The sequence below is a fragment of the Rousettus aegyptiacus genome, unplaced genomic scaffold (genome assembly GCF_014176215.1).
Source record: "Rousettus aegyptiacus isolate mRouAeg1 unplaced genomic scaffold, mRouAeg1.p scaffold_m13_p_4, whole genome shotgun sequence".
Taxonomy (NCBI): Eukaryota; Metazoa; Chordata; class Mammalia; order Chiroptera; family Pteropodidae; genus Rousettus; species Rousettus aegyptiacus.
In genome coordinates, this window is record NW_023416307.1 from 22210437 (window position 1) to 22229838 (window position 19402).

The 19402-nt window shown below is 42.9% G+C and overlaps 2 protein-coding genes across 5 annotated transcripts in view; one reads left to right on the top strand and one right to left on the bottom strand.

Moving 5' to 3' along the window:
• Positions 1-323: 323 nt before the first annotated feature.
• SHOX2 (short stature homeobox 2) lies at positions 324-9864 on the bottom strand. Of its 3 annotated transcripts, none has more exons than XM_036219174.1 (5): positions 9458-9864; positions 6079-6287; positions 3637-3694; positions 3237-3325; positions 324-1690 (listed from the first exon to the last, which is right to left on the bottom strand). In XM_036219174.1, exons 1-5 carry the CDS (start codon positions 9678-9680, stop codon positions 1397-1399), a joined length of 873 nt encoding a protein of 290 aa, XP_036075067.1. In that variant the 5' UTR covers positions 9681-9864; the 3' UTR covers positions 324-1396. The 3 variants fall into 3 exon arrangements, with proteins under 3 accessions (XP_036075067.1, XP_036075066.1, XP_016004323.2); XM_036219173.1 differs by having other exon boundaries at positions 324-1654; positions 9338-9864; XM_016148837.2 differs by having other exon boundaries at positions 9338-9864.
• A 3824-nt stretch (positions 9865-13688) lies between these two features.
• The window catches only part of RSRC1 (arginine and serine rich coiled-coil 1), a 349184-nt gene continuing 343470 nt past the window's right edge, over positions 13689-19402 (top strand). The window contains exon 1 of one of the 2 annotated variants that reach the window (XM_016148824.2): positions 13689-13830. The gene's annotated coding sequence lies outside the window, so the exon portion shown is untranslated. The remainder of the gene's footprint in view (positions 13831-19402) is intronic. The other variant, XM_036219171.1, reaches the window with a different exon arrangement.

Here is a 19402-nt window from a genome sequence, read left to right on the forward strand (position 1 = left end):
TTTGTTCGTGTGTATCAACATATTTTACACAAACCTAGTGCCTGTATCTAGCTGGGTGTTAAGGTGAATGTGACAGAATAGAGAGGGGGAAATAAAGCATGGTCCTCAAACAGGCCTTCAGGTAATCAGCAAGAGGGCATTCAAGAAAGGGGGAGGGGAGAGGACTACCACTGAGCGCCTACTATGTGTCAGGCGCCGTGTGAGGCGCTGTACCTTCGTTATTTCATTTGGTCTTCTTGTTTTCTTTTTCCTTTCCCCACATTTTCTGCCCGCCTCCGTTTTCTTAGGACAATGAGTGTAAAATTTTTCCCTTCGAAAATATATAGAGATATATCAATTTCCAGACGCTTTTGGTATTGGTTTTCATACTGAAGATGAAAATGAAGTAAGTGCATGTGAATAAAGTGGGGAAGGGGAAGACACCATCAATGGAATACAAGTAACATGCAAGCCAGAATTTACGGTCAGCAGTCTGGACAGTTCTATCATAATAATTTCTCAGAGAAATCACTGTCTGCGGTATCATTTTCTGTATTATCATTTTTCTCTCCTCGTTTTCACACTGTCTTCCCTCTTCTTGCTCTTCCATTCGTGGTGGTTTTTAACTCAAAGCATCTGATTCAACGTAAAAGGAGGCCCGCCTCTCTTATCAAATTTCTCGTATTAAAGTGAACTTCGCAGAAAAAAGGTCAGTTTCAAAACCTGTGAACTTCCCAGCTGCGTACTTTTTTCATCTTAATTCTTTAAATAAGTATACCTCTTCCTTCTGTTTTGCCTTGTTAGCCCATTGGGGGGAAAAAAAACATACACTTTACGTTGGTAACTCCCCAACTCCGCCCCCCACATTCTCTCGAGATTCCTCCATCAGGTTATTTTTCCATATTTTAAATGTATAAAATACTTTAACTTTTTAAATCTTCTTGTTCCTTAGTTCTCTCTCCGATTTCAGTTTCTGCCAACTAGCAGGAATAAGTCCCCCTTCTCTTTTTCTGTCTTTTTTTTTTTTTGCTCATTTTTATTTAACAAGATTTTTATTTCTGCGCCAGTCCATCATTGCAGCTTTGCCATGAGCACACTCCGCCGTCTCTGCACTTCCTTGTCCAATTTCTCTCCAGACTTCCCCAGACCTGCCCCTACAAAGCTGAATTCTAGGTAGGCCCTTGGGTAGATAAATGGGTCAGGAGTCACCGAGTTGGTGCGCCTTGTGGGATCCCGGGTCCCACGCAGAGTCCTGCCCTCCGTGTTCAAGATGCGGAAGCAGGCAAGGGGAGATCAGCTGAGCAGAAAGAGGCTCGGCTCCGGAGGTCCGGAACCGGTAACGGAGAAACAGCGGGGCACGGAGGGGGAGTAGGCTGCGCACTGCGCTGGAGGCGCAACGTAGGCGCTGGCGTTGGCGTCACAGACCCAGAGCGGCCGCGTGCTTTTTGGCTTTCAGTCTGAGATCCGCGATGCTGGAGTTCTTGCTGGTGGTCTTCGCAGCGGCAGCGGCAGCCACGACGGAGGCGGCAGAGGCAGAGTCAGCGGCCAGCGTGGCCAGCGGCAGTCCGAAGGGCGGCGCCGGGAACATCATGTAGGGCGCGTGCGCGGCCAGGTGCGGGTGCAGGTGGTGGTGCGCGTGCGCGACGGCGCTGTCCAGCTGCAGCTGCGCCTGAACCTGAAAGGACAAGGGCGTCACGTTGCAATGACTATCCTAGGGTGACAACAGAATAGAAACAGAACATTAACGGCGTCCACCTTGGCTCAGGAGAAGGCTGGGGCGGGGCACGGGACAGGGGCAGTTGGCTGATCTTTTCAGTCTGTTACAGAATCTGGGGCACCACAGGGATACCCCAGTGCCTCCTGAGTCTCTGCAACTCACTCTGTGTGGCTTATCTCCCTGGGCCCGGGGAACATGCGACTGCAGGAATGTGGCCGCCCCCTCGGGAGCTGCATCCATCCAAGGAGACAGTGCTATTATGCTAAAACATCGCCCTCCTCAAAATAACAATGGTGTGTTGGGGTGTGTTGGAAAGATGTGGAGAGGGCCATTACCCTCCTCTCTTGATGTTGTCATACACCTCTTACCTCGCTACTAAAGCACTAAAGTACCAATGAGCAAACCATGAGACTTTGTAAGTCACTTAGGAAAGTTACTGCATCTTCATTACAATTAGCACAATTGTTTGTATGTCTAAGCTTTACTGCTATAAGAATTACCTGGGGATCTTGTTTAAATGCAGATTCTGATTCAGAAGATCTAAGCTGGGGACTGATAATCTGAATTTCTAACACTCTTCCAAGGTGCTGCTGATGCTGCAGACCTGCAGATCACCTTCTGAGTAGTAAGGGTCTCCTTTTAAGACCACCTCCTCTCCTTCTCCAGTCATTTTTTCTGGCTTCAAAAGCCTAGCATCAAGATACTAGAGTCCTGTGGTGCCAAGAAAGCTAAGATCTCCCTAACACTAACCCTCAACACATGGGTGCACCCATGTGTCTCCCCAGTCCAAGGAACTGGCAACTGAGAGCTAATTCGTGACTTCACAGTCCTACCAGGCAGGGATCCTGGCTGAGGATGAGGTAGGTCAGGCACTGGATGGGAAACAATTGTGCCCTTAGGCGTGGAGAGTGGGGAGTTCAGAGCACTAGGATTTCCCAGGATTAAATCAGTGCTGCAGGCTGTCCTTTTAAAATGTAGTCTTAAAGGTTTCTTTATGGCTAAGAAAGGTTTGCAGAGGCAGGGCATCCCTGGGAAGACCAAGGCAAGGCTTCCCTCTCTACTAGAGATGAAGCTTTGTTTGCAGAGACAGCTTTAAAAAATCAAGTCTGTGTTGGGAGTACTTTTATTTATTTCTTTTTCTTCTGTCAGAAACAGTTAATGTGACTAAGAGGTAGAAAATACCTAGAAAAAATATTTAGACAGTTGCCTGAGAACACCAGAAGACTAACCTCTGTATTGCATCTGACAAAATCTTAATCAAAAAGCCTTTTCTTCCTCTCCTCAAGCTCAATCTTTAGTGCATTTTTAAAGGACTGGTTGCTGCCCTCAAACTTCTATGGGTTTCCCATGAGGACAGAAAAAACTAGACATGTAGACCCTTGACACTCTATAGGTTTTTAAAGGGGAATGGGTCTACTATATCATCTCAAAATTGAACTGACATCAACATTGGGGCTCAAAGAGAGGGGGTGTTCAACAGTTCAAGCAAACAACTAGGTCTTTTTACAGTTAATAACAGGTTGAAACTAGCTGTACTTGCCTGCTGAAATGGCATCCTTAAAGCACCTACGTTGACATAGGGTGCAACTCTACAAGCTTCAAACTGGCTGGCAGCCCCTATGAGAACACCTGTAAAAAATGAGGAACAAAACCCAATAATGTGAGGTTAATATTTCCAGCATTGTTTCCCAGGGTTCCAAATGGTACCAAGATAGAATTAATTCCTTGGGAAATGGACTGTCATCTTCCTAAACCACTGCCACAATTGAAATAAATGTTATTTACTCCTGAACTTTAAGATTTTTATTCTGCCTTCAGAACAGATTTTTTAAATAAAGACCATGGTTATCTTTAAGAAGATTTTTCTGTCTTTGTAATAACAATATTCCTCATCCTCTTTCTACTTAGAATACCAAATGATCTTTGTCTGAGAAGCATACCTTTATGGAGTTGGTTTTCTTGTTTTCTACATTTAGCTCTTCGATTTTGGAACCAAACCTACAAATTAGAGGGAAAAAACAAAATCTAGCTGTTATAACTCAAAATTTTTTTAATTACAAAAGTATGATAAAAAAAATAAAAGGTAGTGTTTTACCCATGGATTGGGAGATGTAGCAAGCAATTTTTGAAATACATAGAACAATCTCAATTTCCAAAGTTAAACATGTAAATGAATTACAAAAATAGATTTCACAGACTTTTGCAAGATAAATTGTTTTCTGATAAATTACTTAGTCCTGGTTTCATCTTTCCACATTACAGAGTTCCCAAGGCCTAAAACTCTCTCCCTGATACTTGATACCAAAGTGATAATGGGTTTCGATGTTTGCCCAGTGAGACCTGAGAAAAATGTGCTCATTAATAGCCTGTAATATTAATTAGCTTCATCTTCAAGAAAAACCAAACACCAAAGCAAATAGTGATTTTTTTTTTTTATGGAAGGGGGAGAGGGAAATAAGAGTGGGGGAAGAGATAATTAGTGTCATAAAAGCCTCACTACAAAGAAGTTTAGAATTTCTCTGTTCCTCTGTGCAGCAGAGTGTAACATAGTAACAGAATAATTGTGCTATTATCATGATAATCTAATTTGCTTCTATAGAAAAAGCCATGCTCAAAGTTAGATAGTAGAAAAGTATCCAGAAAATAGCTCAAAAAATTACTTTTAAGTATGAAAAAATAAAGACCAGCAGTAAAGTTCACTTCTTATGAGAAAAAAATAACATTCTGTGAAAGGGAAGTGGGGTATGAATCAAGTAACTCGTGGATACTATTTTCTCCCAGATATTACCTTCTTAAATAAACTTGCCAACTTTTAGAGACAATATAACAGATTTTTTAAAATTCAAATAAAACTTGCTTTTATACTCTAATAATACAACATTACGTTCCAATAATACAGCATATTGACTGATTCACAAATTCATGTTTAAAAAAACATGAAAGTAAAATATTGCTTCTGAGCTTTGTCTTGTTTTTAAGAGCAAATGTCATAGTCAATGTAAATCTTCAAAAATTCCCCTGGCATTTAGTGTAATAGAAAGGTAGATTTCATGCTAGGGTGGCATCCTTTGTGTAACTCACATGGCCTGAGGCTTCTTGCCTCTTTTTCCCACTAGTAGAGTTGGAACTGAGATACTAATGCTCATAACTGTAATAATTATCATCATGTCTTTAAGGGGTTGCTGAGCCTCTAGAGATCTCAGTACACAGAGCAAAGCAGGAGAGGCTTAAAAAGGAAGGCTCTGCTGTTGATGCTGTGATGACCAAGGCAGCCTATTATTACTTTTCCCCTTCAACTTGACTGCTCTGTTTTTGTCCTGATCCTATTACAAGATGCGGGGAAGCCCCATAAGAATTGCATAGTTCGCTGCAGATGGTGGTCTCTGCGTCCAGAGACCCAGGGAGTATCTGTTACAGTGATACTTTGTAACAGCTGCAGATGTTCAGGCCTAAAACTGCTCCATGTGTTCAAACAAATAATGACCATCATTTTCTCCTATCTTATTATTTAAGCGGAAATAGAATCTGAAACATTTAAATTTGTTCTCCATAAACCTAGGATATGTACGCATGTATGTATATAATTTTTCACCTTAACTGCTCCTCCAAAGCTTACTTTTACATTCACCAGCACAACCAGTAAAGAAAATCTACTCTAATCCTAACTTCATCGGGTATGGCACTTGCTGGGGGTAGCACTTCCAATATTAAGATATGTGAGTTGTTTTAAAATCAAGTTTCTGTAGGTTCAGGTTCACTGCCTTGGTTAAGTGAAGGAACAAAGAGTGACCAAAATGCATTTATTTCTCCACTGTTTCACACACAGTTTGAGATCAACCGCTAACGGCAGACTGTAAATTTCTGCATTTAACAGTTGCTAATTTTCTTTATAGTCCGTACATCTATAAACTTAATTGGCATATCCGCTTGGCAAACCTAGACCCCAGAGCAGATCCTCAAGGAAACCCAACTCCAGTGAACAAAATATTCGTTGTAACTTTTAAGGCATCCAGAAGATAAAACGTTTTCTGTGGTATTTTTTTTTTAAGGCTTATAAAAGTAGGCCCATTAGGATTAAACCACATTAAAGGCACCGTGAGGCGAGGGGGGTGTGGTTTATAGAAACTCTGGGAGCAAGCCCAGCACAGCTTTCTTCTGCTGGGAACATATGTTGGGATGGGGAAAAGGGAAGGGGGGTGGGTTATAAGACTAAGGTCTGCTTTGGAAAATAAGACCTCTTGTAAAGACATCTCTTCCCTTCTCACCTCACTCCAGGCAGTTGAACCCACACCCTTGGTGTGTGTCCCCCAAGCCTCCTCTACAACCCCAGGCATGCTCCTCCCTTTCTGGGTCCAGCCTCGACCTCCTTACAGCCGGGTTACCTGCACTCGAGCCTCGGACAGCCCCAGACGTTGGCTCAATTCTTCACGCATAAAGGCGTCCGGATAGTGAGTCTCGTCAAAAAGCCTCTCCAGCTCGTTGAGTTGTTCCAGGGTGAAATTGGTCCGACTTCGCCTCTGCTTGATTTTGGTCTGGCCTTCGTCCTCCATCCCTTTCGCATCCTCTTTGCGATCCTTCAGCTCCGGGGACACTGGAGGTGGGCACCGCGAACAGGGCCACACGTATGTCCACACAAGCACGCAGCAACACACACACACACACACACACACACACACACACACACGGATAAAAAACAACACAGTAAATCCCATTACCAGATTTGTCTCAAGAAGGATGGAAGATCCTGCCCCCTCCCGGAGTTCCTGTCCAGTCCTTCGCCCTGCCAGGAGGAAGAGGATCCTCCAGGCGCGCCAAGATCAACTCTAGGTGGCCGCCCGCGGGCAAGATGAGCTATTCACCCACCCATCTCCTCCGCAACTGTGGCCTCGACTCACCTCCTCACTATCCACCTCACGGTCCCCTGCCCTCCCCCGAAAACACCAAATCCATTCCACTCACCCTCTCGTACACTCACTCTCTTCCACGCACAAACAAAAATCAAAAGCGCCGCGCCCCGCCCGTCACTGAACGCGGTCTCAGCAGAAGGGCGCGGCGAGGCCACGCACGGGCCTCTCACACCCGCGGTTCTCAGAGTGTGGGCAGTTCTCAGGCCAGCTCTGGTTGCGGATGGCTCTCTGTCTCTCTCAAACTTGCTGGTCAAATTTGGTAACAATTGGGCGGAAGGGTCGCAGCAGGAGAACAAGACCCGTGTGCTGCGCCGTGCTGGGAGCCACATCCGCAGGCACTGGGTGCTGACCCTGGGCTCCGGCTGAACCCCGCGGAAAATCCACGGGCCACCAGTCCCCTTTCCCCTTGCCGGACCTGGGTCGTTTGGCCAGAGGCAGCCACGCCATGTTGGCGGCCTGGAGGGCTCGCCGCCCACGGCAGGCCAGAAGGCAAGAGGCGGAAAACCAGTCTCCTGTGGCCCTCGGAACAGACCGCTGCCTCTGCCCTCTTCTCTCTCCCCATTGAAAAGGCCAACTGGACCCTAAATGCTTAAACCCACAGAGATCAACAGGTTCAAGTGGAACATTCGCGATCCTCGGTTTCTATTGGTTACTCAAAGCCTTTTCATGCATCCACCAGCTCGGATGTTTAATAAAATATGCATTTTTTACTCTGGGTTTGCACACATCCGTTGCTACTTTGCTCTTCTTCCTTCTCCCTTTAAAAACAGGAGCCCTGTAAGTGTGAGCATACATAGATGCCCGAGGGCTATATATATATGTATATATGTATATATATACATATATATGTATATATAATCAAGATATATAATCAAGGTAATCAAGGGGCAGTGATCTACGGAGCCCGTATCAACATAAACTGCCCTCTGGAACCTTCATCCTCTGCGCTTGAGTCGGAGTCTTGTTTTTTTAAGGCGTCAAAGCCGAGTTTGGATAGTCGAGGCTGTTCACAGTTTTTCCTAGCCCAAATACCCGATAAGCATTAGTGTTAAAAATCATTTCTGGAAGAGCTGACCTTCAGAGAAATTAATATTTGCCCTGAGCTTGGAAATCAACAATCCCAGAACTGTGTCTACCCGAGGTTCAGACTCTAACCTCGCCGGTCTTGCGCACTGGCTTACCCAGGGCCCGGAGCTGCTGCTTCACGCCCGGGAGGCTGCACTAGGCGGTCAGACAATTATGCCAACACTTCCAGATTTAGGAGGACCTGATACCCGGTGAGGGGAAGAAAGCCTCTAGATCTCAGGCCAGCCTGGTATGCTTACTATGGTGATCTTAAACGTTGCGGGCATTTCTAATTCTCAGAGTTCGTGTTGCGGGCATTTCTAATTCTCAGAGTTCGTTTTGTGGACATGTGCCCTTCCTCTGGGAAGGAAGTGGATAACATTATGGCAAATATTCAGAGCCAAGGTACTAGAAAAAAATTTCCACTGACAGTGTAATGAAATTTAAATATGAAAACACACTCTCCAGATTCTGCCAAAGGGAGGGGTGAAAAGGCTTTGTCTAGTTTGTGTCAGCAACAATGGATACCTCTCAAACTTTTGGGGCTTTAAAGAGAAAGATGTCTATATTTCCAGTTGATTAATAGACTTAATATAATCTTCATTTCGCCCCCCAAATGTCCACTTATTGGCCTAAACAGGAACAGACCGTGTTATAAACAACTTAATTGCTTGCTTAAATATGTGATTCTACGCATGTCACATATTTTCTTAATTGAAAAAATATGGCAGCACACTAGTTACTGCAGGGACCAAGTGCCAAATTAATTTTATTGTTAAACTCCTTTGAATTGGTACAGGACACGCCACCATTTAGATAAAGCCGTTCACTAACACTTTGTTGGCACCAAAGGATTTTCCCCACACAAAACCAGAGTAGTGGATGATGAGAAGCAGTAACGGATCGTGTAAATATTGAAAAACAAACCAAAAACAAACAAAATAAACAAACAAAATAACAAAAAACCACCACCAAAAAGGAGCCTAATACGTCTCCCTAGAGAAACAGTGTAGCCTGGACCTCAGCCTGTCTTGGCCTCATTCTACCTTCAGAGCTCAAACAGAATGCGAAGTTTTGGCCCCCAAGATTCAGGGTTCCAGGGTCTTCGCGGAGTTTGAGTGGTTCTCAGCGGCGGCCCCAAACCTGCGGCTGACCCGAGGGAGGACTCAATCTTTCTCCCTCTCCCAATCTTTCTCTGTCGGTCTGTCTCTCTCCTTTCCTCCTCTCTTTCTCAGGCCTAGGAAAGGAGTTCTCGCAAACTCGGAGCTGGATGCTAACCGTAATCCCGCCGCCTGGCCCAGCTGCTGCCAGCACCCCCGCCCGCACTGGGCCCCGCGAACTTCGCCATCCGCCCGCGGGCCGTATGGGCTGCGGCCCCATCCTTTGGCTGGAGAAAATGCGTTTCAGCGGGATGGGACCAGCGAGAGCATCTGAGAAGGGCGCGCGCAAACCCCACACGCCCCCCCTCCCCACACACACTTGGACCCCACCCACGACCGTGCACACCACCGGACCCCCACCCCTCCATCATCACTCCAGCTTCCAAACTGAGATCCAAGGGCCCTCTCCGCAGCCCGCCCCTCAACCCGTTGGGCCTTAGGGTCCTCTCCCGCCTAGGAGGAGACAAGAAGGCGGGAAGGGGAACCGCTGCCGCGGGTCAGGCCGTTACCCTCGGTGAGCCGCGGGCTGCCCGGCTCCCTGCTTCTCTCGGCGGCGCCCATGTCCAGCTCCCGGACGGGAGAGCGCCCTCCTCCAGCTCCTCCGCCTGCTCCTGCTCCTCCTCCCGCACCTCCTCCGCCGCCTCCGCCTCCGCCTCCTCCGCCGCCGCCTCCGCCGGCCGCCCGGACTGCCGGGCTGCTGCGGTCGTCGCGGCCCGGTTCCGCGCAGCCGGTCGGCTCATTAGCCCCACGCAGCGGCCCGCTCTCGAGCACCTCCCGGTAGGTGATCGCTTCCTTCTTCTCCTTCACTTTCTGGTCAAAAGACTTGGAGACGAATGCTGTAAGTTCTTCCATCGCCGCCGATGCCCGTCAGCCCCGCACTCAACCTCTCCCAGCCGAGCCCCGCTCTTTTTTTCCTTCTTCTTTTTTTACTGCTCCAACCCCCCCAATAATAACACATCAATGGGGCAGGGGGTGGGGGAGGAGAGGGAGGAGGAGGAAGAAGAAGAGAAGAAAGAAGAGAAAGGAGAAGTAGAAGGAGGAAAAGAAGTAAGAAGAGGAGGAGGAGGAGGAGAAGGAGAAGGAGGAGAAGGAGGAGGAGGAGGAGGAGGAAGAAGGGGGAAGGGGCGGGGGCCGGCGGAGGGAAATGGGAACTGATGCTTCCCCACCGGAGCGCGCTTGTTCGATGTTAAGATCTTGGACAATTCTTCCTGCGGAGAGTTCAGATCTGATGGCAACGCTGCGCTTGAAGTCTCACTATTTATACTTCGCAAAGGCGGCCCCTTGTTCTGAGTAAATTACCTCCCTTCGCAACTCGGAGTGAGCCCCTTCCCGGGAAGCACCCGCGCCACTACCTGTGGGTGGGGGAGTGGGGGTTACGGGGGCGGGGGAAGAGAGAGAGAGAGAGAGAGAGAGAGAGAGAGAGAGAGAGAGAGAGAGAGAGAGAGAAAGGGAAGAAAGAGAGAGAGAGAGGGAGAGAGAGGGAGAGAGAGAGAGATTGAGATTGATTACGGCTGGAGTCCAAGCAGGCTGGGGCTGGAGCGGGAGGACAGCGAAGGGGGACGGGAGGGGGCGGGGGGAGAAGGCAGGTCCCAGGCTGTCCGGGTTTTCAGATAGCCTCGGCCGCCTGCGCTCGTGGCCATTAATCCAGGATTGACAAGAATCCCTAATTAATTTAATTAGGCGTGCGTTTTGCGTTGGTGTCAAGACTTAGTTAAACACTGGGGAGCTGGACCTACTCCGCCAGGGCGTGGCCAAGAGGAAACTGACAAGTGCGCGCGGCTTCTGGAGTCAGTCGGGTATCCCGACTCGGCATCACACCCTACATCCTGCGCCCGCGTCAGGGTGCGGAGCAACCGCTCGGCTTCGCGTTGCTGCCGGGCATCCCTGTTCTGAGTCAGGTGCCCCGCACCCCAGTTCCACATCCCGACTCGGTATTCCAATTCTTCACCCCCGTTCCGTAGCTCCCACTCCATGTACACCTCGCAGCTCGGCATCCTGGCTTCATAACCCTGCCCAGAGGCAGGATCCTCTAATACTCCTTTTAGAGGCTTCCCGGCCCGCCACCAGAGCTGAGCCAGGGTCTTCACCAACCTCTCCGCCTTGGGGAGTTTGTGATTTATCCCACTACTTTCATCCTGGAACCCAAGCAGACTCCTGTACGGACAACCCCGCTCAAAGGGGCCGGTCGATTTAACGCATTTCTCGAGCAGCTGTTCCCTGACAGATTCCATTTTAAAGTGTTTCCTTAGCTCCAGGTCAAAGATAGTTAAACTTCGTCCCTTTTCGAGATCTCGGGACCCTCACTCCCATCTCCCTTGTAACTAACTCCCTGTATCCGGACTCCTCCCAAAATGATCTACCGGACCTCTTCTTTAGCATCCTGGGAAACATTCTCCTTGATTTTCTGATTTTGAAAAGCAAGTGATTATTCCCCTTTGACTTTGAAAACAAATCGACATTAAGTTTGTGCCCCATCTACTTTTATTTATTGTGGATTATTCGAAAAGATATGCTCGCCGGCAGAAAGATTTCTCTCTCTCCCCATGGACTATTTTAATTCAAACAGTTATATGGAAGAAATGTCTACATTCTTGAGTTATTTGTCTGTATTGTGCAGGACAAAGCTTTCGTTGAGAAGTGTGGCCACATATGTATCTTACATAAGAACATTTACATATGAAAAGTTATATTTATTTGTGTGTGTAAACAAACATACCTCTTCAAGTGTAGCTTTGAGGACATTTCTGAGTAGTCTGAATGTTAATGAGGGCTTTCTAATGTTAAAGGTAACTTGTTCATTCTCTTGTGTCTAATACTCTTAGTAAAAACAAAAGCAATTACAGAACTTTGATATGTATATCTTCCACCTATTGGTTAAGGCATCAACACAAAGTTAACATAATTTGATTTCATCGAACAACCTGAAGCATTTATAAAAAGAACACAACTAAAGCTTAATATACTAGTATTTCTAGAATATATGTAAGTAGAGGCTACAGATAACTTTGTGAAATACTACTTGGATTAAAATGTTTACATTTGGCAAACTTAAGGTGGAAATCATACTTTTTAGAAATATTACTTTGCCTTTTTTTTCTCTTGAATTCTGAAGTTATCTTTTGTTCTGCTTAAAATAGTTCATTTACTGCTACTTTCAGGAGAAATGATATCTTTACATTTTCAGTGCAATAGCTTTTAGGTATTAATGAATTATATGAGTGCTTGCTAATGTTTTATTACACTACAAAAGAGACTGATGTACTCACACTGTCCAAAGTTATATGAATTTAGAAACACGATTTTGCATTTAATCTTGTGTTACTATTTGTACCCACTTTAATTCTGCTGTCAGAGGGAAATAACCATAAACCTTTAATCCTTTATGAAAATCCATTTTTAAGGTTATTTAGCAGAATGAACAGGAAGAGCTCTCGAATTGAGATGTTAAATATTATTCACGAACAGCTTCAAAATAACCACTATTAGAAGTCTGGTGAGGGATCTAGAGACTCATCCGCTTCCCCGCCCCCCCCCCCAACCCCTTCTTTCAAGCACATGACTTTTAAGTCTGATCTCAAATTCTGTCTACTGAGCTTGAGGGAAAGATGAGCACTTTAAAAGTAATCAGGGAAGGCTCAGACACAATCGTTGTGTGATTCACACCAAATAGATTTTCCCTTAGACTTTCCTGGCATATTGGCTCTTTGTCTATTTAGCAAAAAGTGTTGTTGATATTAGATGGAGTTTTGAGAGATCCGCAGTGTCTGACCACGGACTCCACTGGCCTAATGGAAGTTTTGTTTGTTTGTTTGTTTGTTTTTTAATAACCAAGGTTTTGAAATCATGTGTGAATAAATAAATGCTCATGAAGTTCTAATGATGCTGTTTCATTAAATAGTAAATATTTTCTGGAAATAGGACATTTCAAAAAGCAGTTTTGGTAAAAAAAAAAAAAAAGATAAAGCACTATTGACAGTCTGCAGACAGGAGCCACCTGAATGGGCCCCTCAGCTCTTGAATTATTTAAAATAAACATAATGTTGTAGTTAAGTTTTAAAACGATCCCTCAGAACTGGTTAAAGTACAGTCATTTATGACAAATATATTCCTGGAGCTGATTTTCACCATCTCAGATGTGTGCAGAAACTGTAGCTTGGGTATCTAGAATTGTGAATGTGTTGGTTCTCACAGTTCACTCAAACCAAGGCCGACAGTTTATTTACCTCCGTATCTGCGTATTTTATAGTAAATAAGGGAAGACTGGTGTTCATGCAAGGACAGATAAATAATGTAGTATGAGTTAAAGAAAATGCTGAATCGCTTTAGGTTCTATTGGTTTAAATTACAACAAAAACCTAAACCCTTAATTTCTCTTTCAGAAGAAACCTCCTCTCTTTGCCTCGGGCAGCGTTTCCCAATTCCTTTACCAACCAGGTACTTTAATATGAGAAACTAATTTGCACCTAACCTGTGAGTGCCTTCACCTTCAGGGCAGAAGAAACACCGACTTTTAATGCATTTTTTTTTCAAGTAAATCATTACACTTTAATCACATACGACTCTATATAGACACACTCCCATGCTTGTGATAACCAATTTCGCTACGTGTGGGTGTCTTAAACATAACTTCCTACCACGCAGATATGTTTCCTAATTATCTGTGACGATAACTACGATTCCTGAGGCACTAACACTTTTCAGTCCCCACCTTTATTGCTTTTTGGTAACAAGAAAATCAAACAAACGAGCGAGCAAAACCAACACCAAACAAAAAATTGGCGGCGTGACAATCTATTCCCTCGGCACTCGGAACGTCTGGCAGCCTCCATCGATGCACTCGAAAGCTCGGCTGCTGCTGCCTGGCGCTGGAACCAGGAAGGCGGTGAGCTTAAACTGAAGCAAGTTCGGAGGACGCCGGCGGCTCCCAGATTTGAAGAAACGTTTCCAGGCTTGCGGAGCTTGCAAATCAACGGGAGGTGTGATCCCGAAGGCCGGGAACCAGGTGATGCCCGCGTACCGGGGCGGGGAGGAGGTGATCGTGCCCGCTCGGTTCTCGGGCCCTGCTTCCGCGTGAGGCGGCGCGGGGCCTGGAGCAGCCTGTCTGCGAGGTGGCGGGTGGGTGGGCGGTGTCCTCGAGGCGTGCGAGGCGGCGCAGTGCCGTGCGCATGCGTCCCGCACCTGGAGGTTTCTGACCCTGGAGGACCAAGCTGCGGCCTCAGGATGGTGGGCGGCCATAGGGTGGTGCGAGGTCGTAGGCCTCAGGCTAGGCCCTCTGACTGACGTGAAGAGAGAGAGAGAGAGAGTTAGCCAGCCCTTCCGCCCCTTCCACCCTCACCCGCTATTCTACCCTGTCCTGAGTATCTGACATTAATCACTGCATTTGTTCTTATGGGCCCTTCTTGCAATATGTGCCCGGTGCTTCATCACTAGCCCTAAGTAGGGTGCAGTGAGAGAGAGGCCGCAACCTGGTGCACTTTGCACCACCCACTGCGCTGTCTCTACTTTAGATCCACCTTACCTTCCAATAACCGCCCGCACCCCCACCCTCGTTCTTCCCAGCTCACACTCGCTTGCTGAGAGGAGAGATGGTTCAGGGTGAAATAGACTTCTTAACATATAAATATACTCACATTAAGCACTCAGTTTTCTTAACTTCAGGACTTGTGGCCTTGTAATCAGAGACCAAGAGCATATGACTACTCTTAAACTCTTTACTTTGGTGAGATGTTATAATAATGCACTATTATACATATTAACTGCTCTTGATTTTATGCTTTAATTTCTCAGAGGTTATACATCTTTAAATGCACATTAGAAGCTTAAATTTTTTTTTTTGCATTTTTATAAGAATGAGCAGTAACTTATTTGCAAATCTACTAAGTAGGTACTATGTAGTTAAATAAGTTAAAATGTCTTATCACAAAAAAGTTTTCAAGTTGTCAACATACACGTAAAAGCTCTAATGTGAAGGAGATACGCAGAGCTCTTAGGTTTAAGGATTGTCGCAGGTGTTGCAGGTGCAATCTTGTAGGGAAACATTTTTTCAGAGCCCCTCTAGCTTTAGGGTCTATAAATATTCACTTTCTTTGCAGGCTAAGGAGATTTCCTGCTAAGTGGTAGCACTTCATTACTGTATGTTCCACAATAAGAGGGCTAAAAATGTTTGAAACTGAAAAAGATAAAGGCAGCTGGCACGTATTAATTGCCTTACCAACTCTACCAGTCTCAGGAAAGAGTTGTGTTATGAGTTGGAAAACTTCTGTAATGAGATTGTTGTGATGTATAGATAGGTTTTCTGCTTTCATTTTCAAACCATTGGGGAAAAAGTCCTGTGACCAATAATGCTCTTTTTTTTTTTTTTTTTAAAGAGATGCTGATCTTCAAATTTTTTATTGTTATATTGTTATGGGAAGAATATTTTGTCAATTCTCTTTCTTTTGAGCTTTGCTTTGTTAGGCTCCTAAAGCTAAAACTTACCCGAGTTCTTCTACTACCTTTGCATAGTTCTATACCTATTTGTGGGTTTCTGCTTACGCTAAATGCTGTTACCCTGTATTTATTTTTCTCTATCCTTTTGAAGTAGATTGCCCATTGAAATGACTGTTCTTCTCCCCAACCCCCTTTTTATTGCCATGTGTCCAAGATAAAAAAGATTATAGTTTGATATACTAATGGAGAAATAATTTTAAACTGTCATGTCCTCTAAGAATCTTTGTTCTCTCCAACTGCCTTTCTTTTTCTGAAAAAGATAACCGTTTCTTGTACTTTTATTAATAACTGGACAAAGGAACTACTTTTGTATGCCTTTCAGCTCTCTTTTGAATGACCTTATCTTGGCTCCACATCTTCAGTCACCTAAACTTCGCAATAAGATATTTTGGTAAATTGATGTCCTACTGTAGCCATTACCTGTTAGGGTTTTAATTCTATAGTGGGAGTAGTTTGGTGAGATTTGCAACCATGTGACTAAATTGGCAAACTAGAAACTAGAGTGAGAATAGAAAACCAAGAACTTTAGGAATTTTGTCTCAATGTTGCTTTCTCTGTTTGCAAATAGATTGAAAATTGTTAGCTTGTAGGATACCTAAAAATTTGTGCTGGATTCATTGTTGCCCTTACCAGAAAGAGATAATTAATGTTTCTTTCCATCCATTGCACCTTACCAGTGGAGTTAAATATAGAATTCTTCCTTACTAGGAGCGTGAAATATAAATTGACCACCATGACTTAAATGAGCAAGTATATTCAATTATATATTAGGGACATTGTGGAAATCAGATGTTAGTCTATATGTTGAGTGGTAAATAAGAATTTAGTGCCTGTCATTGAGAGAGAAGACAATTTTTGCATCTACCTCTGATTTGCTCTTAGTGTTCACTTCCTTTTCAGAATAAATGTTTGAAGTTAACTTTAATAAAGAAATGTGGTGGCTTTTGCTTTTTCTTATAGATATTAATTGTATTTCAGTGTAATTTTTCTGAAATGCGAATGCATTACTTGAAAAAATATGGTTTTGTGACTGCTATTTCAACTTTTTTTTTACTTGGCTCCTCTAAGGAACGATTTTGTATCTCCCGTTGTTTTCCTGGGTTAAATGAAATCATTCTTCTATTATGGATGACTTATGTTGTTTAAAATTAAAACAAAGAAAAATTTGACTGTCTACCCCTTGCATTCTCTTTTTTGGTTACCAAAAAGATACATAATTAGATGTGTGTCTTTATTTTTTCCACTTCATTATGTCTTACATAGGGCCTTGTACTTTGGACAAGAATGGAGAATGGAAATAACTATACGTACCTTAGAGCAGTGGTTCTCAAACTGTTTAGTTTTAGAATTCCTTTACACTCTTCAAAATTATTGAGGACCCCTAGAACTTTTATCTATGTGGGCTATATCTATAAATACTGCCTTACTAATAATTAAAATAGAAAAATTTGAAATATTTATTAATCCACTTAAAAATAATAAGTTCATTACATGGTAACATAAATAATAAATTTGATATGAAAAATAACTTTCCCAAAACAAAACATTTTTAGTGAGAAAATTGGCATTACTTTCCATTATTGCTAATATCTGATATCTGGCTTAATAGAAGACAGTTGGGTTTTTACATCTACTTTTGTATTGAATGTATTATGATGAGTTGTTTTGATTGAAGTATATGAAGAAAATCTGGATTCACATAGATATGGTAATAGAAAAAGTATTTTTTAAATTTAAAATATACTTAATGTATAATATTAATTTCAGGAAAAAGTATTTTAGTTGCCTTTTCAGATAATTCTTTGATACTACACCAAAACTTGACAAGTGGTAGTTTCTTAAAGGTTAGTTGCAATGTATTTGAAACCGTGTTAATGACCTTTTCATACTCAATTACATTAAAATCTATCAGTGTATCTTGCACTGTGAATGAATTTTTGACCCATGCATGATTCTGTGACATGCTTTGGCCTACTGGAAAATACTGGTTCTCTGAGTTATGTATATAGTCCAAATCTTGACACCCTTCATTATATAATATTTTTTAAAAATCACATTTGGTAATACCACTGATCTCATTAGAAAAAGCTTTAAGTACTGGGAAGCTATCAGTCTCGTGGTAGCAGATACAAGTTATCCAAAATTGAAATTTTTTCTTGAGAGTTCAAATTTTATTATTGGTGACAAATAATGTCATTTTTCGTGAAGTGAGAGACTTCATTCATTTTTGAGAAAATGTCTTTCAACTATGCAAGTCTGAATAATCATAGTTCTTTAAAATCAAAATAGTGTTTCATGACAAAAGCAGCTAGATTCAACTTGCAATGCAGTTGCAGCAATGCCTTTTCTTGAGATAACCATCATTCTTCAGTATGCAGCAGCAGTTTATATGTATTTTCCATTTTATCACAGAGAATATTAAAAAAGATGTGTGTTCAAATGTTGAAATGTAATAAAATCAGTGATTTTTTATTGCTTCATCAAGGACATTCTTAAGTGAACTGCCTTTTTTTTTTTTTTTTTCCTTTTAAACCTTGGCAGTGAAGAATGCAATGACTGCTAGTACAGTTTGGTCCATTGACATGATTCCTGTTAAGGCATCAGCAGTTTTGCCTACTATTGTTTTTACATCATTAGTGCAAAAGTCAACATGGTGAAAAAGGTAAATTATGTTTTAGTATTATAATGAAAATAGTTTTAACCTCTTGGATCCCTGAAAAGGTTTTTGGGATCCCCAGTGATCTGTAGACCCCATTTAGAAAACTACCGTTATATTAGAACGTAAGCTCCTTAAAGGCAAGGTTTTCTGCCTCTTGTTCACTGATGTATCCCTTATACCTAGTTCTGCTATCATCCTGTGACATTTTCCCTATCTCAAGTGTTACATCACTTGTTTTCTAAATCTGGGTTGTCTCTTGGTGGAGTGTGAAGTATAATTTTGAGACTTTGCATATTGGAAAATGCCTTTATTTGATCTCATATTAGATCAATAAATAATTGGGCTAGATATAGATTCTAGGTTGAAAAGCATCTTCATTTAGAATTTTGAAGGCAAGTCTCCACTGTTTTCTATGTTGCTGTCGAGAAGTCCTGTGCTTTTTATTGTGATTTTCCTTTTTTTTAATCTTTAGAAGTTTCTAAGTTATTTGATAGATTTCTGGCATCTGAATTTTTATGAGCATGTTGGGTGTCTATCTTTTTAAATTCATTGTCCCGGGGACTTAGGACAATTCATATCTTATAATTCTGAAAATTCCGTGGATATTTTTCTTTATCTCTTCTCTCTTTTTTAATGGAATGCATATCAATTGGAGATTGGCCTTCCTGGACTAATCTTTTTTTTATCTCCTATTTTTAATCTTTTTCTTAACACTTTCTTTGAGTCCTTTGCTAGCCGTGTGTGTGTGTGTGTGTGTGTGTGTGTGTGTGTGTTTTACCAATTATTTGTCAATTGCAAGCTTTTTTCTTCTTCTATGGATGTTCCTCCTCATGTTGGATCATCTTTACATATGTTTCTGAGGAAATTAACTGATTTTTTTGCCTTGAAGTTTTCTTCTGCATGTTCCTGGTTTACTATGAGTTGCCTTTTTCCTTTGTTTCGGTTTCTGCCTCTTATGATGAAGACTTTCGTTATGTGGTTGGTTATCTTTTTTTTTTGTATAGTCACTAAAAAGTTAACAGAAAAGCAGTTTACAGAAAAAGTTTGAGTTTTGAGTTTGTTAATTGATGAGATTGGTCATAGGACCTTGCTTTTTTTTTTTTTTTTTTTGGAAAGACTTTCAAATACTTAAGTAGTATATTTTATTTTAAGCACTGTTCGGTTTTTGCATAGATGAATCCTCTGCCAGAAATCTTGAATCCAAGCACACAGAAGGCTGCAATATTTACCATTATTTGTATACTTTCACATAATTCCTTTAACTTTTGGTTTATCACCTTTGCCCTCTTTTACTGTGTCCCTGGACCTGCTGCTTTATTGTTTAGTCATTTTTCTGAAATAAACCACTTCTCCCGGGATTGAGGAAGAGTAGTCACCTCTTTGGGTTATACAGGGAAGGGGACCTGGGAGATTACTTCTTTTATCT

Excerpts from the sequence above, each read along its gene's own strand:
- SHOX2 (XM_016148837.2), bottom strand. The coding sequence starts at position 9,680 with ATGGAAGAACTTACAGCATTCGTCTCCAAGTCTTTTGACCAGAAAGTG. Across the intron at positions 3,695-6,078 it reads TGTCCGAGGCTCGAGTGCAG|GTTTGGTTCCAAAATCGAAG; the intron begins GTAACCCGGCTG and ends TCTAATTTGTAG. Across the intron at positions 1,691-3,236 it reads TAAGGATGCCATTTCAGCAG|GATAGTCATTGCAACGTGAC; the intron begins GCAAGTACAGCT and ends TTGTCACCCTAG.